This window comes from Panthera leo, chromosome A3 (genome assembly GCF_018350215.1).
Source record: "Panthera leo isolate Ple1 chromosome A3, P.leo_Ple1_pat1.1, whole genome shotgun sequence".
Classification (NCBI taxonomy): Eukaryota; Metazoa; Chordata; class Mammalia; order Carnivora; family Felidae; genus Panthera; species Panthera leo.
This window is the reverse complement of record NC_056681.1, coordinates 123,852,574-123,865,159: the sequence shown is the minus strand read 5'-3', so window position 1 is coordinate 123,865,159 and position 12,586 is coordinate 123,852,574. Positions and strand designations below refer to the sequence as shown.

General features: G+C 57.7%; 1 protein-coding gene across 1 annotated transcript; it reads left to right on the top strand.

The window, feature by feature from the left end:
• Window positions 1-1,118: 1,118 nt before the first annotated feature.
• Window positions 1,119-5,336, top strand: GDF7 (growth differentiation factor 7). The gene is made up of 2 exons (XM_042930284.1): window positions 1,119-1,518; window positions 4,369-5,336. Exons 1-2 carry the CDS (start codon window positions 1,119-1,121, stop codon window positions 5,334-5,336), a joined length of 1,368 nt encoding a protein of 455 aa, XP_042786218.1.
• Window positions 5,337-12,586: the final 7,250 nt, after the last annotated feature.

Here is a 12,586-nt window from a genome sequence, read left to right as displayed (position 1 = left end):
ACCCCGCTCGAGTGAGCTCGGGATGCCGCGCAGTGGCTGCGGGGCGTCCCCTCCACCCATCACCCGTAACGGCGGCCAGAGAAGTACGGAGGCGCCAGCCTGAGACTCTCTGCTGCCCGCCCTCCCGGCGTCTGGCCGCGCCCCAACATACCCGGTAGCCCGTTTCCGATGGCCGGCCCCCCAAGAAGGCCGGCGGAAGGTCGTCACTTTCGCTGAACAAATGAACCCAGGGCGCTGCTCCCGCGCAGGACTCCCCACATCACCCCGGGGCTGCCACCGTAATTCCTGCGCTTTGAGGTCTTGGCTCCGGCTTAAGCGCACGTTCTGAGCGCAAACCGTTGCTTTCCAACTGTCGGTCCACATCCATCTGTCTTTCCGGCCTGCTCTTCCAGCAGCTAGCCCTCTCTTCCCTACGGGTCCCCTCCCCTGCTCCCGCCGCGCGTTCCGATCTTTGGAGGCTGTGTCAGGCTGGGCAGCCTTCGAACCGGTGATGAAAAACGCGCCTTTGTGGCAGCCCTGCGCGCCCTGTGGCCTCCGTGCGCCCTTGTGGCCTCTCTGTGCGCCCTGGCCCCGAGGTCGCAGCACTGACCGGCGGGGCCGAGCCCTTCCGTGGCCCCACCTCTGGCGTCTCAAGCACTCAAGGAATTGGAGCGGGCGGGGGGCGGGTGCTTCTCCGCAGGGGAGTGGGGACGAAGCTGGGCGGGTACGCGCGATGCCTCGGAGCCTCTAAATCCGGAGGGCGCATTTGGCTCGGGGGCGGGGTGGGCAGCGGGGGGCGCATCGCCTTGGGGAAGGGAGGCGGGGCCCCGGTTTGTGGCGGGAGCCTCGGGCGGGTAAGACTTGCAAGGCGAGAGTGGGGGCGAAGCGCTACGGCGCGGGGAGGAGGCTCCCGTCCCGGACTCCGCGTTAGGCCGGAGTGGGGGGCGCGGCGCTGCCACTCCAGTGTTCAGCAGGGGGCGCTGCTCCGGGCGTTGGGCGGGGGTGGGGTGGGAGAGGAGGGGGGGCCGCGACTTGCTGCGCACACTTCCCCCATTATTAAACACTATGTTCAAAAGGCGCCGGGGGACTTCCCGGAGCCACGGAGCCCGCGCCGCCCGCCCGCCTGGCCCACGGAGCCCATGGACCTGAGCGCGGCCGCCGCGCTGTGCCTCTGGCTGCTGAGCGCCTGCCGCCCCCGCGACGGGCTCGAAGCGGCCGCCGTGCTGCGAGCGGCGGGGGCAGGGCCGGTCGGGAGTCCGGGGGGCGACGGCGGCAGCGGCAGCGGCGGGCGGACCCTCGCCCCGGCTGCGGGCGTCTCCGCTGCCCCGGCCGCCGCGGCTCCCGGAGTCCGCGCCGCGCGCCGCGCCGCCGGCTCCGGCTTCAGGAACGGCTCGGTGGTGCCGCACCAGTTCATGATGTCGCTTTACCGGAACCTGGCCGGGAGGGCTCCGGCCGGGGCAGCCGCCGCCTCCACCTCGGGCTCTGGCCGCCACGGCCGCGCGGACACGATCACCGGCTTCGCAGACCAGGCGAACCAAGGTACTCACGCCTCTTCTGCGCCCGTCCATCCTGTCCGCTCCTAGGCTGAGGCCACCGCCAGAGCCGAGCCCCTGCTCCAGACCCTTCCGGGCGCGGCCTCCTCACGTCCCAGCCTCAGGTGTTAGAAACTCCGCGGAGTCCCACGCACCCGAACCCGCTGGACTGTGGCGAGAGGCGCAGCAGCTCTCAGGGCCCGGTCCCAGAGGGCTGAGCCGGTCCCTCCGCCGGATTGTCTTGGCCCTGCCGGCCGGCGGGTCCCCTCGAGGAGGCAGGCTGAGTCCAAGATCCGAAGCAAGACGGGGCCCGGGCCGAGAGGGACTGCGCAGTGATGGTGGTGGAGGCGGCAGCGGCTGTTTCCATTGCAGCAACCTCTGCAGATTCTAGTCTCCTGGGGGGGGGGGGGGGCGCACAAATTGGGGGGAATTCAGGGGGATGAGGGAAGAGGCAGGCATTAGACTGAAATAAGTGGCCCCGGAGAGGCTGGTGGCATCACCAGGTACACGGAGGTCCCTTTCTGGCAGGCTGTGTCAGGGTGGAGGTGTGTGGCCATGGGTGTCTGTGCCGGGCCCCTGGGACAGCCAGAGGTGGAGGGCCCCAGTCGTGTGAGGAGGCGAGGGTGGTCAGTGAGACCGTGCAGGAATGCAGGCCTCTCTTGGACCCAGCACCCCACCTTACTCTGCCCTGGGTCTCTCAAAAGTAGGACGTGGGTGAGATTGTGGTGGCGGCTGTGTGTCATCTGGATTTTATTAATCTCGATTGAAGTCATTAAAGCAGATAGATAGGGAAAATTTAACTAATTTCAGGCGGAAATGCAAGTAATGTTTGCCTTAATTCTATCCAGCCAAAGATCCAGCATGGAAGGCAGGAGGGGAAAAAAGGGGGGGGGATAGGGCTGGAAAGGAAGCGGCAGACTGGCCGTTTCTGGGAGCCTCTGCTGGCTGTGCATCCCAGACCCTAGCCTGGGAAAGCAGGTAGATGTGACCAGGTCACCCTCCTCCTGGAACACACACACAATGCCTACCCACAGACTGCTTTATTTTGAGTGTGGGACACCCTGGGTCCAGATGGCTCTCTGGTTCAGTGGCAACCATGTAGCATTCTGGGTGCCCCCGCTGGACTGGATGCTGGATACAAAGCCTGAGTCCTAGGCCAGGGGAGGCTCTAGCCCTAAGGCTGCTGTGTGGGCTCCCAGGATGTAGAAGAGGTGAACGCGCAGGGCTGTGGGCCGGCGGAGGCACCAGCTGCTCTTTCTTAGGTAGAGCTAGGCCTCTGGTTAGCCTCAGCCTGAGCTAAATCTTTTCCTGGGGAGCTCTACTTGGCTGGCCAGGCTCTGAAGGCAGCTCTCCTTCCTGCCTCTGGAAGGAGGGCATGCAGTGGTAGCACATTCAAGAAGGGAGATGCTGTTGGGGGCGGGGGGAAGCTCAGAAAAAGTGCCCACAGGGAGCCCTGGGAGAAAGCAGTGTCGGGGAGGAAGCCCTACTAGCCTAGCACTTGGAGTTTCCCTCGCTCTCCCCTCTGGGTTCAACTTGGAGCAGAGCTACTTGAGGTCCCCAGAAGCCACCGGCAGAGCCCAGACTTGGGACCTAGGGAGGCGAGGGCCTGGCAGTGGTAGTCCGTCAGCATATTTCCAGTGGTGGGGGCGGTCTGCACACTCTCACCGAGTTTGGGGCAAAACGAAACCATATGACCTTCTTCAAAGGGAGCTCCTTATCTGCTGCTCGCTGGAATTTCAACTTTTTCCCCCCCTGAGCCCAAAAAGAAAAAAGTGCCCACGACCAGAAATAAAACCCCCAAACCCTGAGAGAGAAGTCATAACGGAGGGAAATAATATGTCCGCGGAGGGATCGGTGGGTACTGGAGACGACACCTCCTCGAGCCACTGCCTTCACTGCAGCACGGCTTCACTGCAGCCCCCCCCCCCCCCCCCATTGCTCCAAACCCTTCGGAGAAGGTTCCTCGCGCTCCTTTGCCGCCTTTCCTCCTCCATCGGAGGCCGCGGAAAGCTGGGAGAAGCTGAGCCGGGAGTTTCCCATTGCGACCAGCAGCGCTCCTCGCTCTGAGACCTTGGGCCGAGCCGGGCCCCTCCCTAATTGGGCCTTAGTTCCCCTTCAGCATGGCCCGGAGGAGGCTGGATACACCAGAGGGTTTATGCAGCCCCGCTGACGCGTTTTCCTCTGGACTACTCGCACGCCTGGCCAGGCCAGCACGGGAGATCGTGGCCCGCAAGGATGTCCAGGTTGAGCTGGGGAAGAGAGGTAGAGGAAAAAGCAGAGTTTTCAGGGGACATGATTTTTCCGTTTTCGTACAGCCAGGACTCCGCGGCTTTCCTGGGGGCTCAGCGGGGCAATAATGAGCAGTCCGGGTACAGCGCGGGACCTCGGCTTGCCCTCCAGACCTCGGAAGGGGCACAGGACTTCTGATACGCCTCCCGCGGAGCCCTCTGTCAGCCACCGGCCCGAAAGTCTGGCTTCCGACCTAGACCCCGCAAACCCAGGGCTCTGGGTCAGGCAGCGGACCTGCCGTGGCATCGGGTGCAGGGGTATGGTCCTGGCCCCGAGGCTCAGCGATAAGTGAGTGCCCGTGGGTTGTCCAGGTGGTGGAACTTTGGTTCGATGAACCGAAGCCCCGGTCCCGATAGTCGACAGTCAGGGCGAAGGCTCCCTTTACTCTGGGTCAGGCTGGCAGGTGTCTGGCTGCGCCGAGACGACAGGGCTGGCGCCAGCTCCAGCGGGCTTACTCCCGCATCCGGGGCAGTTGGGCTATATGCACTTAGGAGGCCCCGAGTCCCGGAGTGCGGGCTTCGCTCTCCGCTCTCACCGCGCTCTTTCTGTCTCTGCCCGACTTCTGCAGACGAATCCGCAGCCGAGACCGGCCAGAGCTTCCTGTTCGACGTGTCCAGCCTTCCCGACGCCGACGAGGTGGTGGGAGCCGAGCTGCGCGTGCTGCGCCGCGAGTCCCCGGAGCTGGGCCCCGTCAGCGCGACTCCCCTGCCGCTGCTCCTGCTGTCTACTTGCCCCGGCGCCGCCCGAGCGCCCCGCCTGCTGCACTCGCGGGCCGCCGAGCCCCTGGCCGGAGCGCGCTGGGAGGTGTTCGACGTGGCGGACGCAGTTCGGCGCCACCGCCAGGAGCCGCACGCCACCCGCGCGTTCTGCCTCTTGCTGCGCTCAGTGGCCGGGCCCTCGCAGGGCCCGTTGGCACTGCGGTTGCTGGGCTTTGGCTCCCGGGGCAGGGACGGCGCGGCGGCCGAAGAGCGCGCTCTGCTCGTGGTTTCCTCCCGCACGCAGAGGAAGGGGAGCCTGTTCCGGGAGATCCGCGCCCAGGCCCGCGCGCTCGGGGCCGCGCTGGCGGCGGAGCCGCCGCGGGACCCGGGACCCGGCACCGGGTCGCCGACAGCGGTCATCAGCGGTCGCAGGCGGCGGCGGACGGCGCTGGCCGGGGCGCGGGCGACGCAGGGCAGCGGCGGGGGCGGGGGCGCGGGCCGGGGCCACGGGCGAAGGGGCCGGACCCGCTGTAGCCGCAGGCCGCTGCACGTGGACTTCAAGGAGCTGGGCTGGGACGACTGGATCATCGCGCCGCTGGACTACGAGGCGTACCACTGCGAGGGCGTTTGCGACTTCCCGCTGCGCTCCCACCTAGAGCCCACCAACCACGCCATCATTCAGACGCTGCTCAACTCCATGGCGCCGGACGCGGCGCCGGCCTCCTGCTGCGTGCCCGCGCGCCTCAGCCCCATCAGCATCCTCTATATCGACGCCGCCAACAACGTGGTCTACAAGCAGTACGAGGACATGGTGGTGGAGGCGTGCGGCTGCAGGTAGCGTGAGGGCCCGGCCCGGCCAGGGAGGGGGCAGGCAGCCGCGCCACCGAGGACCCCCTGCTGAAGAGCAGCTGTGGGCCGGGGCCTGTCACTGAGCGTGGGTGCGCGTCCGCCTCTGGTCCCGCGCCCGCCCGCACGGAGGGAGAGCGCACGTTCACACTCACACCATCGCTCACACCCACACACTCGTTCACTCATGCACACCTTTACCGTGGGCAGCGTCCGCCAGCCCTGGGAGCAGACGACCTGACGCTACCGAGTGACGCATACCGATGGGGAATGACACATCCCCATCGTACCCGTCGTCCCCTTTTGGAGAGAGGATGGTGTTTGTGGCAGTGTTAACAATCACAGGCGCTCAATCGGGTAGGAACGGGTTAGGGAATTGGGGGCTCCAGAATGGGTGGACTAGTGGGGTACTGGAGTACGTTTTGTCTGACCCCTTTCTGTTTGTGGCTGAGTGTAGGGGAGCACCTGGCTGGGTGGCTGAGTGTTTGGTGTTACACCCTGGGACCAACTGAACAGCTGTAATGTCCTTTCTGAAGGTGTGCGTGGCATGGAGGCCATTTACTCTGGGAAGGAACCGCTGCAAAAGGCATCTTTTTTCCTTAACTTAAAAAAGTCTAACATGCCCTGTCAGTTTTGAAAGGGAACATTTGTCCGAAAGAATGCATCGCGGGGAACTACCCAGATCTGTGCAAAGGCCAGCACTACCCTTTTTAAAAAAATCAGTTCCAATTAGGAATGATCTAGAATGTGGGAGAAAAAAAAAAAGTGTTTTTCTTTTTGGGGGAAGTGAAATGGAGGAGAGTTTTTTAACTGCCAGCCTGATTTGATATGGAGTTGGGGGTGGGGTGGCATGTGCCAGGTTCTGAAGCTCCTATGGGCAGCTCAAGGAGGTAGCGAGCGAGCCTTGGGGGTGCTGAGGAGGAGGCTTGGTGCAGTGGCTGGGAATGGGGAAAGGCAGGCGGCTCTGCCTATTCCTAGAGACCTGACAGGAGGTTTCGCTAGGGAGCTGGGAAAGAGGCCGGGAGGCGTCTTGGGGCGGGCTTCTGCAGAGACTCAGGCTTGTCTGCCAGGTAGGCACAACCGGCTCCAAATGGTGTGCTCAGAATGGGCCAAGATGTGCTTGCGCTTAGCTATCAAGTCTGTGTCGGCTCTTACACGCCTTCACAGCGTTGTTGCTGTGGTTTTTGGCAGTGTGATAGTAACGGGAAGTGAAGCTACACAAAAGTGCTTTTGTGAGATTTCAGCTCCCCACAACCCAGTGGTGCAGAGCGGGGAGGAAGGCCCCCCTCCCTCTGCAGCGTGGAGGGGCATTTTCAGTTTGGCTGCTGTGGCCCCTTCGGAAGGGCGTTGGGGGGCCTTGGTGTGGCCAAGCAGAGGTGGAAGCCTGTCTCCCAGTCCCCATTGTTTTATTTGGTTCATTTCTGCCTGGGAGTCCTTTGTGGCTTTGAGGGAAGGAGGAGAAACAATTTGGATTCCACCTGTCCAGGGCTCCGAGGGCTTCTTTGAAAAACCCTGCAGCCCTGCTGGGTACTCCTATTTAAGGCTCTGTTGGGGTTTCTCCTTTACGGTTCCTGGGAAAGGCAAGCATTCCATCCTTCTGGTCTTGGATGGTAAGGTCCATAGATGAGTTATTCAAATTTTAATTCTCAGTGATTAAACGTGTAAGAGAGAGAGAGATACTGAAGATTTAGACAGCTAATTGACTTAAGGGCCCCACCTGAGTCCTTTTATTATCTTGTAAAATTCCCTCAAAGGAAAATACATTTATAATGTGAATTTATGTGCTGTGGCTATGTGAGTAGCTATAAATAATAAGATGTAAGTCTCTTTAGGTTAAAACAAACTTCCCAAAGCGGCAGCTTTGGTATATGCATGGTCCCATTACGTTTGTGGATTTTGCCAGAGAAGCTTCACTTTTCTAAATTGATTTTAATAATTGCATGGTGATTGCCCTGTCATAATGAAGAATAAAAAATGACACTAAAAGGTTGTAGTATTTGAAGTTTTAGAAAGGGAGTTAATAAGAAACTCACTATTATTCTGGAGAAATTCTAGGTTATTTAATATCTTGGACAAAAGGAAACATTTTGATTCTTTTTTAGTGACTAGGAAAAACAAGTTTGGGGGAAGACATGTTTTGATTTAGCCTGAGCTTTTTTGCGGCAAGAAAAAAATGTCCGTTTTCTTTGTTTCTTCCTAATGACCTCCTTCCATCGAGATGTGTTGTAAGTGATGTGGGAAGTAGGCATCTTCCTATTTCTTGAGGTCCAGGCTGCATCATGTGTCCTTGGGCAGTGACAGCTCCTTCCAGGGTCTCAGATGCCCTCAGGGTGTTCTTGTTTACTGAATGGAAGGAATGCCTCCCGGAATTGCTCTGGAATTGGGTGGAGCCACCACAGACCACCTGTGCCCTCTACCACTCTGCCTGGGCCTCTGGCATCTTAGAGTTCAAAGCAGGTGAACAGAGAAGATGTGTCACACCTTGTAAAAATGACAGCAAAAGGGCCACAGCTTCTGGGTTTTGCTGCTACAATGTGGTTTGACCAGCGTGGCCAGGATTTGGAGAAGGATTCTGCCAGCACGTTTGGTAGTATGGTACTGTCTTCTAGGCAGTGGGGCGCCGGGGGGCTGGGGGGCCCGAATCACTCAGCTGGGAGCCCCAGTCCCCAGCCATGGGAGAGCTGGCTGCTGGCAAGCAGAGATAAAGTGTGTCAGGACTGTGAGTGAAGGCAGCCCCCCACCCTATCCCGACTTGGGCCCCCCTGGGTCTAGGGCCACCAAAATATTCTTCCTAAAGTACGTCGAGTTTTCCGTTTTGTGGGGAGAGACTTGTGTATTCTAGCTGAGACCATTTGAACCACTCCTCCTTGCTGGAGAACAGGGTGGGCATCCCTGCTTGGGGAGCACAGGGCTGGTCAGCTGGGGCGTTGGTGCCTGGTCTGCCAAACACGAGGACAGGCTAGTCACTGCTTCTGGAAGCCAGACATTTCCACTGGCAGACAGCTGTGTCCACTGATGCCCAAATGCTTCCCTGGTTGAATTCTGGCGTTCCAAGCAGCAGCACTGGGCTCTCCCGAGAGAGTGGCAGGCTCTGTTGCCTTAGCTTGAGCTCTGCCCCTCCATCATGTACACACTCCCCTTCGCCCTGACGTCCTGGCGTTTTACTGTCAAAGTGGCATGGGAAAAAGAAGAGCTGTGGATTGTGTGAAGTCGAGTCAAATCCAGCAAACCCAGTGCAGTGTCAGGTCCCCTGACAGTCTCCTGGAAGTGTCAACAGGACTGGGGCTCTTGCTGTCAGTGCTGAGGGGAGTATAGACCACCCTGTGGATGTAATCAGAGTGTAACTCAAATCCTACAAGTCATTTATCCTGTTTGTAATTTTATTCAGACTCATACCAGAAAATAACCCGGGACTGTAGACTGATTTTCTTTCTTAAAGCAGGGAGAAAAATTGAATTCTTTCCAAGAGGAGCTTGTGCACAGAAAAAGGCAGACTCTCGCCTCACTTGAATCTGGTGTCCAGAAAGTCTGATGAGAAGAGAAAGTACAGCAGCTGTGTCTGGGACACAAACATCGTTAGGGCCTATGTCCATGGGGACACAGAAGTGTCCCCAGACCCAGAAAGCAGGGCCCTCTCAGTGGGCCTGGGCCAGGAGTCTCCAGCGGATGCCAGGTGGCTTGGGAGCACCGAGGGTCTGGAAAGCAGCCATCTGTCAGAGGCAGCGAAGGACCTGCGTTGTCCCCCCAGGTGTCTGGACTGGGAAGGAGAGGCAGCTGGCAAGTGAACCCAGCAGTTAGAAGACGTTGGGATTGGGATGGGAGGGACTAGGTCTCTCTGAGGTCTGTCTCAGCAGCACTGGTGTATCTGTGGACTTCTGCACACCCAGGAGTGAACTACCCCATGCTGTCACCTGCTGTCTGCCTGTTGCATGGTCACTTGGGTGCCAGAGCTCTACAAGGTGCCTCCTGAGAGGTCTGGGTCAGTCTGGGCAACCATCTCCCTGCCCGGAGCTCCCACTTCCGCCCCTGTAAAATGAGGAGCTCTCCAGTTCCGTGGGTGTAGGGTTCTACTTGGTCCCAAAGCCCACTAACATAGTTCACAGGCAGAGCGGATGTGACTGTTCCTGGAAAGGGTCCCCTTCCGATATCGTAGGTGCTTCTCACAAGTATCACGGCTCTTGCCTGTGTGTACATGTATGTGTATGTGTGTGTCCATTACACTCCTGGCCTCTGTTGGTGCTTCCTGGATGTGGCTTTGATTTCTACCTGAGTCAAGGCAGGTGCAGGAGAGGCTAAGATCTCGGGGGTAGAGCTCACCTACCCAGAGCCATGACCGTTCCTGTGTCCGAAGTGAGGGACCTGTGCTCACACAGGGGTAGGTAGAGCCACATTTGCTGAGATTGTTCTGTGACCAGATCCTGGGAAGGTTGTCCCCTGCTGCTGGTGCGTCTGTGGGAGCAGCAGAGGAAAGAAAGGCTGGGCCTTGCTGGCAGCCCAGACAGGGACCTGGGACTGTCCCAGAGTCCCTGGAGGAGGCAAGCAAGCCTATGTAGGAGTGAAGTGCGCCAGCCCTCCTCACTGCCATGCCTTTGTCTGGTCCAGCTCGCTGGAGGAGTGACCCGGGGGCAGGCATCAGGACAGCTTCTTCTCTTCCTTTCAGGACAGCTTCTTCTTTTCTTTCTTTCTTTCTTTCTTTCTTTTCTTTTCTTTTTTTTCTTTCTTTCTTTCTTTCGCCTGGATAATGGTGGCAGAGTTTACCGTGAAGAAACACTAGAAGGGAGGAATCAAAAGATGTTATTCATAGTTTTTCAGACAGCTCTGCCTTTTGTGCCTGGAGCCTTCTGGCCATTTCAGCTAGAGCAAGCTTCTTCCTCCTTTTGTGCCATTTTTGGACTTGAATCTGTTAAATAGTTAAATCTTGATGGGGCTCGAGGCGAGAGAAGCCTGTTCTTGTCCGGAAGTCTATGCTTCCCTTTTGTGGAGTCTCCTACCTGGATGTAGCTGCATGAAGGCTGGGGGTTGGCTCCGGTCGTTGGGTCGGGGATACTCTCTGCTCATGATGCACACACATCCAGCTTCCCCAGAGCTTGGCCTCTCCCTTCCCGCCCCCAAAACTGTCTGTGGAGGCTCTGTGCCTGCAGCTGGCCTGGGACTTGGCCATAGGCCTCCTGACTGGGCAGACGTCGCTTGGGGCTTCCCAATGGCAGCAGCAGTTTCGGCAGAGCAACCAGGGGAGAGTGGAGTCAAAGAGTGTGAGATCTTCAAAAAAACTGGTCTGCGTTTCTCTTTTTTATAATGTTTATTTTATTTTTGAGAGAGAGAGCGTGAGCAGGGAAGGGACAGAGAGGGAAGGAGACACAGAATCTGAAGCAGTCTCTAGGCTCCAAGCTGTCAGCACAGAGCCCGATGCAGGGCTTGAACCCACAAACCGAGAGATCATGAGCCGAAGTTGGACGCTCAACTGACTGAGCCACCCAGGCGCCCCAAAACTGGTCTGCATTTCGAGCTGTGCTTAGAGTTGTTGAAAAGTACAAGCACGTCCTCCCAGCAGCACGAGTGGAGGGCGATGATCCTCTCGTTCCTGCCTGTGCAGGTCTCCAGGGAGTAATCCTGCGATGTCACTCACATCGGTGTGTGTGAGTGTCTGGGTCTGGGCTGCGAGAGAAAGGGCTGGTTTCTCTCCCGTGCATCCCCCTACAATGATAAGAGGGCTGCAGCATGCATGGAAGCTTCCAGAGAGAGGGGTATCTATAGTCAGGTGAGTCTGTTGATGGGACAGACAGCTGTGCACGCTGGCATATGAAGCACTTTCTTCTGCGAGTTTAGAAACTCTTCATCCCAGAGAGGCTCACCTGGCAAAGGCTGTAGTGGCAGAAATTTTGTATCCTTTTTCTAAGTCAGTTATAGGAAGCTGAAATAAGTTGTCTAGAAAAACAAGGAAAAGCTTCTGATGGTCAAGTCCCAGGCACCTTTCAGCCTGGCAGTACAGACCTTTCCGGATGCGGCCAGCAGCTTTGGTTTTGCGTTTCTAGTTTACGATCTTTTGAGCTGTTGGCAAACAGGTGTGGTGCAGTGGTAGCTGGAGATGTGGCCAGGCAGGAGGTGGGCCCGTGGCTGTCTTCTTTGCAAAGTCCTCTCTGCACTGCTCCAACTAGCAGTGGCGAACACACCCGCCTACCGCGGGGCGAGATGCCTGTTCTGAGCTTACGCCCTGCTCCGACCCTTGGCTGCAGGAATCTAGAACCTCATCTGAACCTTCTTTCTGGTGCTGAGGTGTGCTTGTGGCGGAACAAAAACCAGATTCCCTGTAAGGCTTATTCATCGGAGTCCTGCTGAATTGGAGGCAAACACAAACCAGTGGGAGGCACACAGGCCGCACTGCCCCTGAGGGCCCTCCCTGGGCTGCAAGATGGGAAGGGGCAAGGTGGTTTGGGGAATCCGCCACACGTTGTAGCTGTTTTACGTACTTGCACATCTTCCCGACAAGCCTGGCTTCTCTCAGACCTCTTACACCTGGTCAGCCCTAGCCTGGACTTCTCAGCAGAGTGAGTCTGACAAGGTGTACAGAAAGCCTTTCCTGGTCTGCATGTTTATGTCTGAGCGCATGAAGGCTGCCAAGGGCAGCAAAAGACACACGTGTCCGAGGTTTCCCCCGGGGCTCGGGACGGCAATAACTTGGCTTGAGGTTGAGCAGGCTGGTTTGAGGAAGGGGTGCCTTCACAAGCAGGACTTATTTTTCTTTGCAACTTATATTTCCGGGTCAGGGCCGATCAGAGTCCGAGGAAAGCCAGCCATTCAGCATTCTGTTTAGAAAATGATGATGCATGTTCAGGGAGAAAGCAAGAATGTATTTTCTGGCTGGGAAATACTCAAGTGTTCCAAGCCAGGAACAGAGACTCTGGAAAGTGGAATTTCTCTGGCATTCTCTGCCTTGAATAAATCACAGCTTGAACATAAGCTTCCTTACAATAATTGCTGGTTTGTTGTTGCTGTTGTTGTTTTGGATTTTTGTGTTTTTGTGTTTGTTTGTTTGTTTGTTTGTTTTGTATTTCACTTTTTACAGTAGTGCAAACAACTTTTATGTTTTCTGTGACAAAGAATCATAACTGAGTCACCTTAGGCCTTTCAGCTGGAAGTATTTCGTCCCAATGAAAATGTTAATGCATTTTTTTTTACAAGGATTAGCATGCTGACTGCAACTTGCCCTTCAGCACATGAGACAAGGAGATTCTGAAAAGTTTG

What these genes read in the sequence shown, in the direction of transcription:
- GDF7 (XM_042930284.1), top strand. Translation starts at nt 1,119, where the DNA reads ATGGACCTGAGCGCGGCCGCCGCGCTGTGCCTCTGGCTGCTGAGCGCC. An exon ending in CGCAGACCAGGCGAACCAAG is followed by an intron (nt 1,519 to 4,368) that starts GTACTCACGCCT and finishes CGACTTCTGCAG; the next exon opens with ACGAATCCGCAGCCGAGACC.